The sequence below is a fragment of the Haplochromis burtoni genome, unplaced genomic scaffold, assembly GCF_018398535.1.
Source record: "Haplochromis burtoni strain Fernald_Lab_line unplaced genomic scaffold, NCSU_Asbu1 Contig_122, whole genome shotgun sequence".
NCBI classification, from domain to species: domain Eukaryota; kingdom Metazoa; phylum Chordata; class Actinopteri; order Cichliformes; family Cichlidae; genus Haplochromis; species Haplochromis burtoni.
In genome coordinates, this window is record NW_024582483.1 from 1,279,045 (window position 1) to 1,290,772 (window position 11,728).

General features: G+C 43.5%; 2 protein-coding genes across 2 annotated transcripts in view; one reads left to right on the forward strand and one right to left on the reverse strand.

Annotated features, from left to right (window-relative positions):
• cacna1hb (calcium channel, voltage-dependent, T type, alpha 1H subunit b) overlaps positions 1-4,251 on the forward strand; it is a 57,861-nt gene extending 53,610 nt beyond the window's left edge. The window contains exons 34-35 of the mRNA XM_005929269.3: positions 126-688; positions 1,258-4,251. Of these exons, the coding sequence (XP_005929331.1) occupies positions 126-688; positions 1,258-1,899 (1,205 nt within the window). The 3' untranslated portion in view covers positions 1,900-4,251. The remainder of the gene's footprint in view (positions 1-125; positions 689-1,257) is intronic.
• Positions 4,252-4,292: 41 nt separating this feature from the next.
• On the reverse strand, positions 4,293-11,307 carry LOC102308188 (synaptogyrin-3). Its single transcript, XM_005929266.3, has 4 exons — positions 10,951-11,307; positions 9,531-9,765; positions 7,877-8,022; positions 4,293-5,562 (listed from the first exon to the last, which is right to left on the reverse strand). Exons 1-4 carry the CDS (start codon positions 11,053-11,055, stop codon positions 5,335-5,337), a joined length of 714 nt encoding a protein of 237 aa, XP_005929328.1. The 5' UTR covers positions 11,056-11,307; the 3' UTR covers positions 4,293-5,334.
• Positions 11,308-11,728: the final 421 nt, after the last annotated feature.

Sequence of the window (11,728 nt, forward strand, 5' to 3'; positions counted from 1 at the left end):
GTGAGTGAGTGAGTGAGTGGCTGTGAGGTGAAACAACTCTTTTAAAAAAAAATGCATCTAACGGTTAAAGTCTTGCTTTTTTTTGTTCTAGCTGTCATCTTCATAATCCACGTTACTGTCTGCAGGCTCCATGTCATCTCTGGGCTCCAGTGGAGGCGGCTCCCTGCTGCAGGTTCCAGGAGCTCTGCCAGCCATCAGTCACGCTTCACTGGGGTCTGGACGCAGCTCAAGGCCAATGATCTGCCTCAGCACATCTCACAGCATCGACAGGCACTCCTCGCACAGACTCGGCTCAGCCAACAGCGTAGAAGGATACAGGTTTAGCCCCACTCACAGAGCCAAGAGACACAGACTGAACTCGGCTCACAGCATAGACGGATATAGATTCAGCCCAGCGCATCGCATCAACAGACACAGGCTCAGCTCTACTCACAGTATGGACGGATACAGGGTGAATCCGGATCCCAGCGCCGAGCGGCCGAAGCTCATGTCCAGCCACAGCATAGACAGGCATCCGTCGCTCAGACTGAGCCCCACGCACAGCGGCGGCGGCAGGCGTCCTTCTTACTGGCTCAGTCCCGAAGACAGTTTAGACAGAAACAAGTTGAGCCCCTCCTACGTCCCTGACAGTTCAGCCATGAGGAGACCAGCATCCTTCCGCGCTGCAAGCAGACAGTTAAGGAGACAGGTGTGTTTTTAATGACGATGATAGCTGAACACAAACACACTGCAAACCTTTTTCAGCTCAGTTTAGTTCAGTTTTATTGATAAAGTATTAAATCACAACAACAGTCGCCTCAAGCTGCTTTATGTTGTAAGGTAAAGACCCTATAATAACATATCTGCTGGGGGTGAGGAGAGGAAGACAGTTATATTAGTTTAGTTCTACAAGTTTAACAGTTTCCCTTTGAATCAATTAAATAAGCCAGGTGAGATTCAAAGGATTTAGATGGTGATTTTTAATTTTATGGGAATGAATCGGAATCAAAGAACGTAAAGACAAGCTGAGAGGTTAGAGGGCATCTCTCCAAAAAATTTAAAATCGCAACGTCTGCAAAGTTTGAAGTGGGTGGTAGTTGCTTTACAATCAATTTTGGGGCCTTTTTGTGTTTGTAAGGAACAAAAAATTATCTAAATGTATTTTTTAGAATTCCATCTTTTACTCCAGGTTGATCTGCAGCACACAAGCCTACACGCACTTTACAACGGTCTGCGATTGGCTATCTCATAGTGTTTGTGAATGTGCTGTGTCCGCAGGAGGCCGTGCGCCTCGACTCTCTGGATCAGAGTTCAGCTGACGATCTGGCGGAGCCCCGACTCACTGTGCCCGCAGCCTCCTCCACCCCGCCACGGCAACGGTCGTCCAGCGTTCACACAATGAAATATGCGCACTCGCAGAGGGTCATCTCCTGCAGGAGCCACAGCCGGAGCCACAGCGATACCGCTGCACAAGAACACGTACCTGAGCAGACAGCCTGTGGCTCTCAGCCAGAAGCAGATTTTGAGAAGAGCTTGAAGGTATCAGTTCCACTCTGTGACTCCAGAGCAGCCAGCCCCGTTCCTGGCTCAGACCCCGCCCCGCAGCCAGATGACGCTGACGCAGAGGTCAGCTGTATTAACAGCTCTGTTCACTCTCACACGCAACCTACCAGCTCCCCGCACAAAAGCAGACACCTCACCCCGAGTCCCGGGGAGCACAGGAGCCGCCTCAGCCATTCGGTGTCCCCGGTTTCAGGCAGGAACAGGAAGCAGCGAATGAGCCCGCCGCCCAGGGAGGAGCCAGTTCCAGTCGCAACCCAACTAACTGACAGCAGTGCTGAGCTGAGGAGGCGGACTTTGTCTTTTGACGCCACAAGCCTCTCTCCTAATCTGCCGGAGGGAAGTTCTGTGGAAGACTAAACAAACCTGTGATGGGATTGGTCATTCTTTGAAGTGGAGGAGCCGAATGTGCTGCTTTAGTGCACGAGAGGGACGGGAGCCGCGGCCGGAAACAGGATTATACCTGTCTCCTGTCCCGCCCCTCGCCTCTTGCACTCACAAGGTTTTCATAGGTTGTGTGAGCAGGACTCAGACTGTGTGTGTACTGAGTGTGTATGTGTTCAAAGACTTGGACCCCTTTTGTGCCGAATGCACACGAGATGCACACAAGAAGAAGTTTCCTTTTCTTCTCTCATAGTTCTAGCTTTAGTTCACTCATAGAGTCACTTTGCAGCTATATTACTCAAACACTAACCCTCCCCCTTGCTTGCTCCACTCGCTCATCCTTTTCCTCGCACCTCAAGCCCAGGTCAGAGTACAAAACTACTCTGAAGGTGCACTGCAGGTTAAGTTAGTGACTGGTCTGCTGTTTTACACAAAGAGACCACACAGCTGGGGCTGCAACTACCTGTTAGTCCACACAACATAACCGGATCACGGTAACGTCTAATCACACTTTTTTCCTCTGTGAAAATACCAAACCCAAGGCACTCGATTCTGTTCATCTGGTTGCAGCTTTTTTTTAATGGGATAAATGACTTTTTCAGCCATCCAAGTGACTGAAGACTGTTGAATTTCCACATTTTTGAATGTCAAATGACTGAAGTTGTCAGTAGGATTAGTGATTAAATGTTTTTCCCACTGAAAATGCAGCATCCAGGTGAACAGAGTCGGCTGTTCTGGGATTTCTTTACCCCGACAAAAAAGACCAAACAGCAGGTTGTCAGTTTATTATGATTTTGGATCAAGAGGGTCAAAGTCATTTAAGTTCTTAGGCTACACACAACCCAGTTTGATCTTAATGAAATAGTAAAATCATTGAACAATATAAAAGAAAAACACCTCAAAATGTTCCCCTTTTGTTTCAGTGTAAAGACATACATTCTAAATAGAGTCGCATGTATGAAACCATCTATTTACAGGACAGATGATGAATAATCCTAAAGAAAATAAGTGATTTCAACAATATGTCTCAGTCTTAGTGTCACCCCAACTCCTTGACTTAACCACCTTACCATGGTGTGGTACAGCAGGCTAGGAGTAATGTCTTAGTAAGGAAGAAAAAGCTGTAAAACTAACAAATCTGATGAGTTAGCAGAACCCCTCGCAGCATTGCTGCTTGAAAATGTATCCGTCAGTTATCAATATCAAGAGTTGCCGACTGTTTTCTTTTGACTAACCCTTTGATCAACAAGCTGTTTCAGCTCTCATTCAGTTAATAAGATCTGATGATTTTCCTAATTTGCAAACCGGTACTTGAATAGAATTTTCCCCCACTTTGTTCTCTGTGGTGCAGAAATGACAGTTTATGTTTACAAATGTGGTTTTAAGACGTAGAATTACAAAACGTAATAAAAAATAATAATAATTTGTAACTGAACACCTGCAGTATGTGAATGGTGCAGGCACAATGCCGTTTTATAAGAGACTTATACCTCCAAAACAGTAATAATGAATCCTGTACAGCAGCTTGTTGGATATATTATAATAGGAAATTTTATATTAAAGATAGTTTTTGATTTTCAATATGATTCATCTTCAGTTTTTTGGTTTTTGGAGGGTTTTTTTTCTTCATTCATCACGGCCTACAGTAAACTTCTGGGTGTCGCTTGATTGCTCATGGCCTGAGAAAACCTTGATGTCTTGTTGATTTTTGGCCTGTATGCACCCGACCCTGACAGCCTGAAAAATCAATCCGCTCTTTGAACCTTTAAGTTAAAATCATGTAGCGTGACCTAGGCCTTAGTAGTTTCTACCTCGCTTTCCCCCCGATCCCACCCACTCAAAACATTCAGTCAGCTCCGTTTTCTCACAACCCCCCCTCCGTCTTAGTATTCTCAGGGTAGAGGTAGTTCAGACACAGCTGAGTGTGGTGCGATCAGAGCTTTGCGGAGTTAGATTGCCCTCTGCTGGCCCCTTAAATTTGAAGAGGTGATTCAGACAGACGCAGATGTAAAAGAAGGGCTTATTCAGGTGACATAACAATGCGTAAAACTTTGTAGAAAAGGTCAAGAATCTATTTTATTAACACAGTGGGTGGTAGGAGAACTACAAAGGTGAATTTCTACACTTTTGAATGTCAATTTATCTGCTGGTGATGACGAGGATGGATGATGAGGGGTGCCAGTTGTAACGATTGATGATGATGGTGGATGATGCAAATGTTCATAAAGCCGTTTAATGTTCCTGCATATTAATGGAAGCGGGGAATGATACAAAGAGAGGAGATGATTGGACAGTGCTGGAATAAAACCACTTCCTGTCTGACTTTTATCTGACTCAATAACCTTTCTTCTAATTCTGTCCTTTCCTCGTGTGTCATGATGGTAAAAAGAAACAGAAGCGGAAACATTAGCAGTCTTCAACACGTGCCTTCTAATCTAAAAATAAAGATAACACACAGCAGCTGCCTGCTGCCGCTAATGAATTCAACCACTCTATGGCCTTCTTCCAGCAAATGGTGATTAGTATGCTAACATGTCCCCGGATCTTTGTCGCAACACATGATTATTTTCAAAAAAATGTGTTCTCATGTTGCAGGAAGCAAAGAAGTTATTTAAAGATAATGGAAACAAAGGCAGACTCTGGTGGTGGTAGTAGATAGATTTTATTTTCAAATACCACTTTAGCATATCACAATAAAATATTGAATCACATGAATATTTCACACTAAAACACCATAGCATACAAAATGCATTAAGCAGTCCTGCCTTTATTCCCCTGCTAAGAAAATGTAGCATTTTCTGCAAGGTCTGCCTGGCCTCACTCTTTTTGCTCACAATCTATTGGTCAAACCGACCTTCTGTTTGACGTTCAGCCAATGGGAGCTCACGTGTCAGCAGGGCAGCTTGTGATTGGCCAGGCTGACTGAGGACAAACAGAAATAGATAGCTACACAGCTTCCTTGTCCTCCATGTTTCCTTCGCTAAGTTATCTGTTAATAAGGCAGATGGAGCACCATCACTGCATCTACATCTATGTTAATCTGCACTTCACCATATGAACATGCAGTCAAGGCGTGAGCGTGTGTTCTTCCAGGTGTATGTACATGTGTTTCCAGGTGTGTGTTTGGGTGTGTGTGTGTGTGTGTGCATCTGTTTCCAGGTGTGAGGGAGTACAGCGGTGTTTGCGTGCGCCGGTATCTGTGTGTGTGCATGAGCAGAAGACGGAATTCTTGACACAGACAGTTACAAATAACTAAGCTGAGCCAGCAGTTGCCATGGTGATAACATATCACGCTTCACATGACCCAAAATCCTGCCAATCCCAGGAGAGGACGGAGAAACCGCTCAACAGTGAGGCAGGAAGTTGTCCATGTCGTGTACATCTCGTCCTTCTCTCCCTGAGTGTGTGTCTCTAGAAGGCAGGAGCCAAGGGTCTCTGCTGTGTGAGCTTCTGGGGGTCCAGGGTTTCAGTGAAGGGCGGAGCTTGATAGGGATTTGTGGTAACTATGGTAGCGCCATTGGCAATAGGGTATGGTGTAGCTCGAGTGTTGCTAGGGACGGGATCCAGGTGTTGCCAGGTGAATAAGTTTGAGTTACTGCCGGTTAAGAAGCGTCTCAGCGCACTCAGCGTCAGCACAGCCTGTTAGCAACACACACGAGACACACACATGTTAACGATTAACACTGTTAATCACACGCTGAGTAACACTCTGTTTTTAGAGAAGCCTGCAGATGTGCACGGGTTGGTTAAAGATGCAGTGACGAAAAATGGACAGAAGAAGCACGAAGGTGAAGAAGAAGAAGGTTTACACCACTTGGGATTAAGTGTTGTGCTTTTCCATAACGCAGTTTCAGAGTCTTCAATGAAACAACAGCGCAATGTAACAATATAAAAACCTGCAGAGCTGAAGAATCAAACTGCAGTTCCTCGAGTGGCCACTCGAAGCTCGCTCCCAGAGTGAGACACTCATGTTAAAATGCCCAACTTTACATCAGAAATAAACATGTTTACCGCCTGCTATACTATGTTTTGGTCTCCATAGCCAATTTACCTCCTTAATAACATCGCAATAACAGTGAAGGCATGAAGGCTTAAAATTATGTGTGAATCAGGCCATATTTAGTCTGTGCTCATCTGTGGTGACATTCAGGTATTTTATTTGCATGTTATTTAACACCATTTAGCAAGTATCTGTGACTGTGTGACACAAAGTCTATGTATGCAACTTGATGACTAGGCTGGCTAACATTACCTGATACCTCAGCAATCCACCTTCTCATAAAAATACGGTTGATTCTGAAGTCTCACAAAACCCAGATGATGACAGATATAATGCTAAACTAAACTCTTTAAACTAAAAGCTGCTCTTATTCATTGAGTTATGGACGCTATAAGGCTCATTTGACAGAATGGGACCGCTGCGTTAATGGTTTTACAGCGGAAAATAAGTAATATGTTAACTACTTAAAGCCTGGGCTATTTTTTAAATTATATTTACTTAGTGTATTTAGTGGTGAGTCGGACGAAATTCTGTCGTAGGTACAAATTTGGAAGATGCAAGGAAACAGTGAGCGTTAAGTATGGGCAACATATGTTCAACAGGAAAACTGAAACGAATGCAAACAGAGAACCTGATATTGCATTTGCAGGCGACTCGTAAAATGAATCCAATATACAGGAAATCGAACAACATATGAATGTTAATAATCGTTGTGTGTGTGTGTGACAGTGCACATGCAGACACATAGACATAAATGCGCTGCGATCATTATTGTAAGATTATATTTATTTGTTTTTATTAAACCCGAGTGTCTCCTATCACACTGAAACTGGGCATAAAACATGCATTTAATTATAGCAGTGTTAGGCTCCCTGTCACTCACACTGTGCCTACAATTGGAAACCTTCTCAAAATGCCTCAGGTTTCATTTTAATGACAGGTGAAATACCAGGTGCCAAGTTCTCACACCCACACTGGCTCTACACTGGGATAACAAACTGGAAAATTCATCCCAGTTTCCCCAGTTTAGTGTCACAGTGGGAGAGCAGTCCATCCCAGCTGCTGCTAAAAGAACAATTCAAAGTACTGAAATCCTTCTTTGTACTGTTATAGACTACTGTGCATCTGATAAAACCTCAAACTCAAGGACCTGTGACTTAAGCGAGACACTAGGCTGTTTATCATCATCTCACACAGACATCTTTGGTTCGACACAAGGTTATATGCAGATTTAACTGCTTTCAAACACAAGCTTCCTGTCAAAAAAATGACAGCCTTGAAGCCCAAACAACTACAAGGTGTCACTCGCTAATCATGTTTAATGAGTAATGCCCTCCAGAGAGGAGCTACAGCCTGAAGACGACCGAACCTTTAATATGATTGTTTGCCACCCGCTACTAACCCTCTGCAGGGGAACAATTGAGTCCTTTTCAACTTAATGGTTAATAAATGACTCGACAGACTGAAAAAGTGAAACCACTTCCTTGACACAATTAGCCGATGACAGTGAGATGAATGGCTGCTATAGGTTGGTGTTAAGCTAGTTTTAACAGGCTCTACTGAGTCACCAGGGGATAATAAATGAGCTAACTGTCTCAGTTGAAATATATCTTGCAATGCAGTTCTCAGCAGTGAGATGCTTTGTCAGCAAAACTACACAAACACACACACGGTCAAACAAGCACCGACGCCTGGAAGCTGCCCAGGTCAACCAAGTGTGTGCGGCAGTGTTAGACTTGAGAGAGGGCCGGGGGGGTCGTGGGCAGCAGCTGCTCGACCTCCGTGAAGGAAACGCTCTTAAATGTGTTCATGGTCAGCAGACACTGATAACCCTGAAAACACACATGCGAGCATGCAGGTGATCAAATATCAGATGATGATGATAACCACATGCTCACAGGCGTGCAAAAGACAAAGAGGGCAGTGGGAATCGACAGGTGTAAGCATACACACCCAGGAGAGGATGGAAAAGAAGCAGAACGCGATGGTGGCTCTGGCTGCGTCGGAGCCCTGCGCCAACGGCAGCTCTTCTGGAGAGGTCGCCTGCCACTGATTGGCCAGAAAACAGAAGCCGACAAACCACAGGAAACATGCAATACCTTTGAGGAGAGGAAAACAGGACTTTTAGATGCAGAGTCACTTCATAATTAACACATTTTTCCCAGTTTTACTTTTTACAGAAAAAAGTGTCTCCAGTCTATTTGAGAACCAGAAAAGATGAATTTTGTCTCCTTTCATGTTAAAGAGAGATTCTGCTCTCTGTTGTTTTTCTGACTTGATTATGAAGCAAATTGTAAAAGGCAAAAAAAGAAAGAAGATTATACTCTATTCATGTTTTTTTCATTCTAAAAATATATTTTATTCCTTTGATGTTCTCAGCTTCTCTGCACTGAAGGCTTCAGATAACTATTAAACATACAAAATCAAGTTTCAGCCGCTGAATTAACAGGTGTCATGGGCTACGTTTAGTACAGCACTGCTCACAGTGCTCACAGTAAGCATGATATATGATCAATAGTTTTAGCTGAGCGTTATTAGTGTGCTAACATTTCCTAATTAGATATAAACACAAACTGTTAGCTGAGGAAGGACAATCATTAATCTTTGTTTTTCATAACCCGGCATATTGGATAGATTGAAAATGTGTACTAATGATGCGTCTCCACGGACTGAATCACCAGCTATTACAATTTATCCCAACAGCAACCTGAATGTGTGCTAAATTATGCGCTGTTTCACTCAACACCACAAAGGTGAAGCTCATGCTGCTGTTAAAGAAAAATCCTTTCCTTTAAAACAGGGGTGTCAAATATAAGGCTCCGGGACCATGAATGGCCCCACAATAAAGCACCAATCCAGCCCACTGGACAATTTTGGAAAATATGAACTGTATTTTCAGATGTTTTATAGCTTTTATGAATGACACAGACCTCCACCATGGACATTAAATGACAGAAATCTTCATGTTTCTTGACCATCTATTAAAGCGACACTTTCTGTCAATTACAAAAAAACCTATTTTACAATCACAGGACAGTTTACTCAATGAGCTACCACAACTTTTTCTGTAATTTTTACACGTTCATTTCTTGCATTTTAAGCCTAAAGAGTCATGCTGACAGATTTCTTTCATTTACTACAGAAGCATTTTTTTAATTACATAGAAAGACTGATGTGTATTATTGAAACTGCACTTCTTTTACTGTCTTCGGGCAGGACTCAGGCTAGCTGCCAGTGTTCTGCTAAGCTAAGCCAAGTGCTGGCTGAAAGTAAAGATGTGCAGTTCCCAGAAGATTAAAGAATACAGTCTTATATGCCTGATATTTAAATGTTGTTGTTAAAATGTTTGAGATTTGGCTTTAATACTTTTGTTTTGCCTATTTGAAACTGATCGACTTGCCGCTTGAATTTAAGGGGTTTAACAAAAGTGTTGTATTTAGGATTCAGGGGTGTAAAAAGTAACTGGGCAAGCCAAGATAATTTTAAATATAAGGATTTTCTGCTTTGTAAATATCCAAAAGATGATGTCTAGCACATGTACCTCAAATGCTCCTGGACCTAGCTCTACGTTGTGTGTTACGGTATTCGGCCTGTGATAACTGTGTACCAGAAAAGACGAGATCCAGCAGGACCGCACGTTTTCTGTCCCTGACGCTGCTGATGCTGGGAAAGTAAGCATCCAGGATGAGAAAAAAGATGCTGCCGAGGAAACAGGCCACGCCCACGGTGACACCGAAGTTACAGGCGTCGGCGTTGTTGTTGAAGATGCAGAGCAAACGCTCGCTGCCGATGTTGATGTAGCCTTCATTCACAATGCAGCTGAACACCACGATGGAGAAAACCTGCAGGGAGAGACGTGTTGGCCGGTTTATTACCTGACATGCAGAAGAGAATTAACTCACACCGGCGTGCCAGTGCCATGCATTCCTGCGGTTGAGAGCTCAAAGACCAAGGATATCCTTCTTCTCCACAATTAGATGATACTTTAAAAGTGTTATGTCGCCCAAATTACAACAAAAACAAACACTTGTGCCAGTTACTTAAATGTCATCATGTGACACACCGTGCAGAAAATGAACTCTGATATAAAAGGAAACAGAAACTGAGTAAAGATAATACCAAGTAATAAGAATGGGATTTCTTTCAAAGACAACTGGTTTCTCAAAGCACTAAGAATTTTCCTTTTATTTATTTAAAAAACACAAATTGAATCATTTGCCAGAGGTAGATGAAACTGTGTTAGTTTTTAAATCACCCTTGTTTAATGAATCTGTAGCCAAATATCAGGAGCTACCCTAAAATCCTTTTCAGTTAGACAAAGAAGTGTCATGGATGAGCTTTACAGGTTTCAGCTACACCACTTTTGTATTGTGTGATTGTAATTCAGCTTTACACTGTTCATTTGGTCCACAGAGATCTCATATGTCATTAATACTTCTCAGGACTAGGCTCAAATCATAGTTTGGAGACTAATGGTGAAATCATTCAACTTAATGTCTTCTTTCATCCAGCGGGTGCTAATTGGATAGGTCAAAGAAAAATGGATGGATAGAAATAGAAAAGCAACAGTGACTAGCTGACATATGATGAGCTGAATTATGAAGGACACACACGGGAAAGGAGGGCTGGCGTGCTTTGTTAACTAGCTCTGCTTTTGCTCATCTGTAGCACATTGCCTCCTGTGCTCCTGAAATGTTGTATGGTGACTCACAGCAGCACAGCACAGAGAAAACAGAGGTGTTACGTTCCGGTTGGGGGGCATTATTATCCCCGAGCGTTCACATTAGCTCCATCCAGACACAAAGAGGCAGCCCTGTAGCCTCTGTGCCAGAGGCTGAAATGATGTGAGCGCTGTAAAAGCTGAAATTCAGACACTCAGTCTTTTGCAAAAATAGCCCACTGGTGTAAAATGCAGACGTGAGTGGATGAAACACCAGACAGATGTAAGTGGGAACGAGGCAGATAGGGGGGCTGCAGGTAGGCCTATCCATTGATGAAGATACCCACACAGTGCAGGGGAGGCTTACCCACGAAAGCAGTCTGAGGACGGTGCGGGGATGCGTGAAGAAGGCGACCGGATCGAAGGCGACGCTCCCGGCCTTCCCGGCGCCGTACGCGCCCGCTGGCTGCATCCCTCCGGCTTTCTGATGCCTGACTCCAGCCGAGAGAACTAGACGAGTCGGTGTGAGCTGCGCGGAGCGGCGGCGTCCTACTCCAGCCTCCGTGTGAAGTCACAACGCGTCACCGCCAGCAGCTCGGCACAGGCTGCGGCAATATAACACTCACCGTGACTTCAGCTTAACACCGATATGCTGCGTGGTTTCTGGGTGTCACGCCTGTTTACCCAAAATATCAACGCGAGCTTGAATATCCTTATGTAATTTGTTTCTTGCTAGAAATATCTTAATATTATCGATAACATGTGTACCTTATTTTTAAAAAAATAGCGATAAACCCATGTCAAATATAAATATATAATAAACCAAATAATAGGCCATTTATTTTTGAATAAATAAATAATAAATCTGAAAAAACTGCATAACGAATTATGACAGAGTGAACTGAACCCATGTTAAAGGGAATCTCTGCCTTTTGTTTGCTCCTCCTGGCTCACAGATTGCAGTTTGTTGCATTTATACATGGATATAAAACCTCAGCACAGCAGCCTATCACTGACATTTCTGGACAACGTCGTCTATTCACCTCCACAAAACTTTCATTTCGCGTGCTCACGACGTCACCGCGTTGCCTAGCAACTGCCCAACAACTGTCTAAAATCACAGGCCAAACAAGCGTGTAGTCTTG

What these genes read in the sequence shown, in the direction of transcription:
- LOC102308188 (XM_005929266.3), bottom strand. Translation starts at nt 11,055, where the DNA reads ATGCAGCCAGCGGGCGCGTACGGCGCCGGGAAGGCCGGGAGCGTCGCC. An exon ending in TCCTCAGACTGCTTTCGTGG is followed by an intron (nt 9,766 to 10,950) that starts GTAAGCCTCCCC and finishes CTCTCCCTGCAG; the next exon opens with GTTTTCTCCATCGTGGTGTT. An exon ending in GCTGGATCTCGTCTTTTCTG is followed by an intron (nt 8,023 to 9,530) that starts GTACACAGTTAT and finishes CTCTCCTCAAAG; the next exon opens with GTATTGCATGTTTCCTGTGG.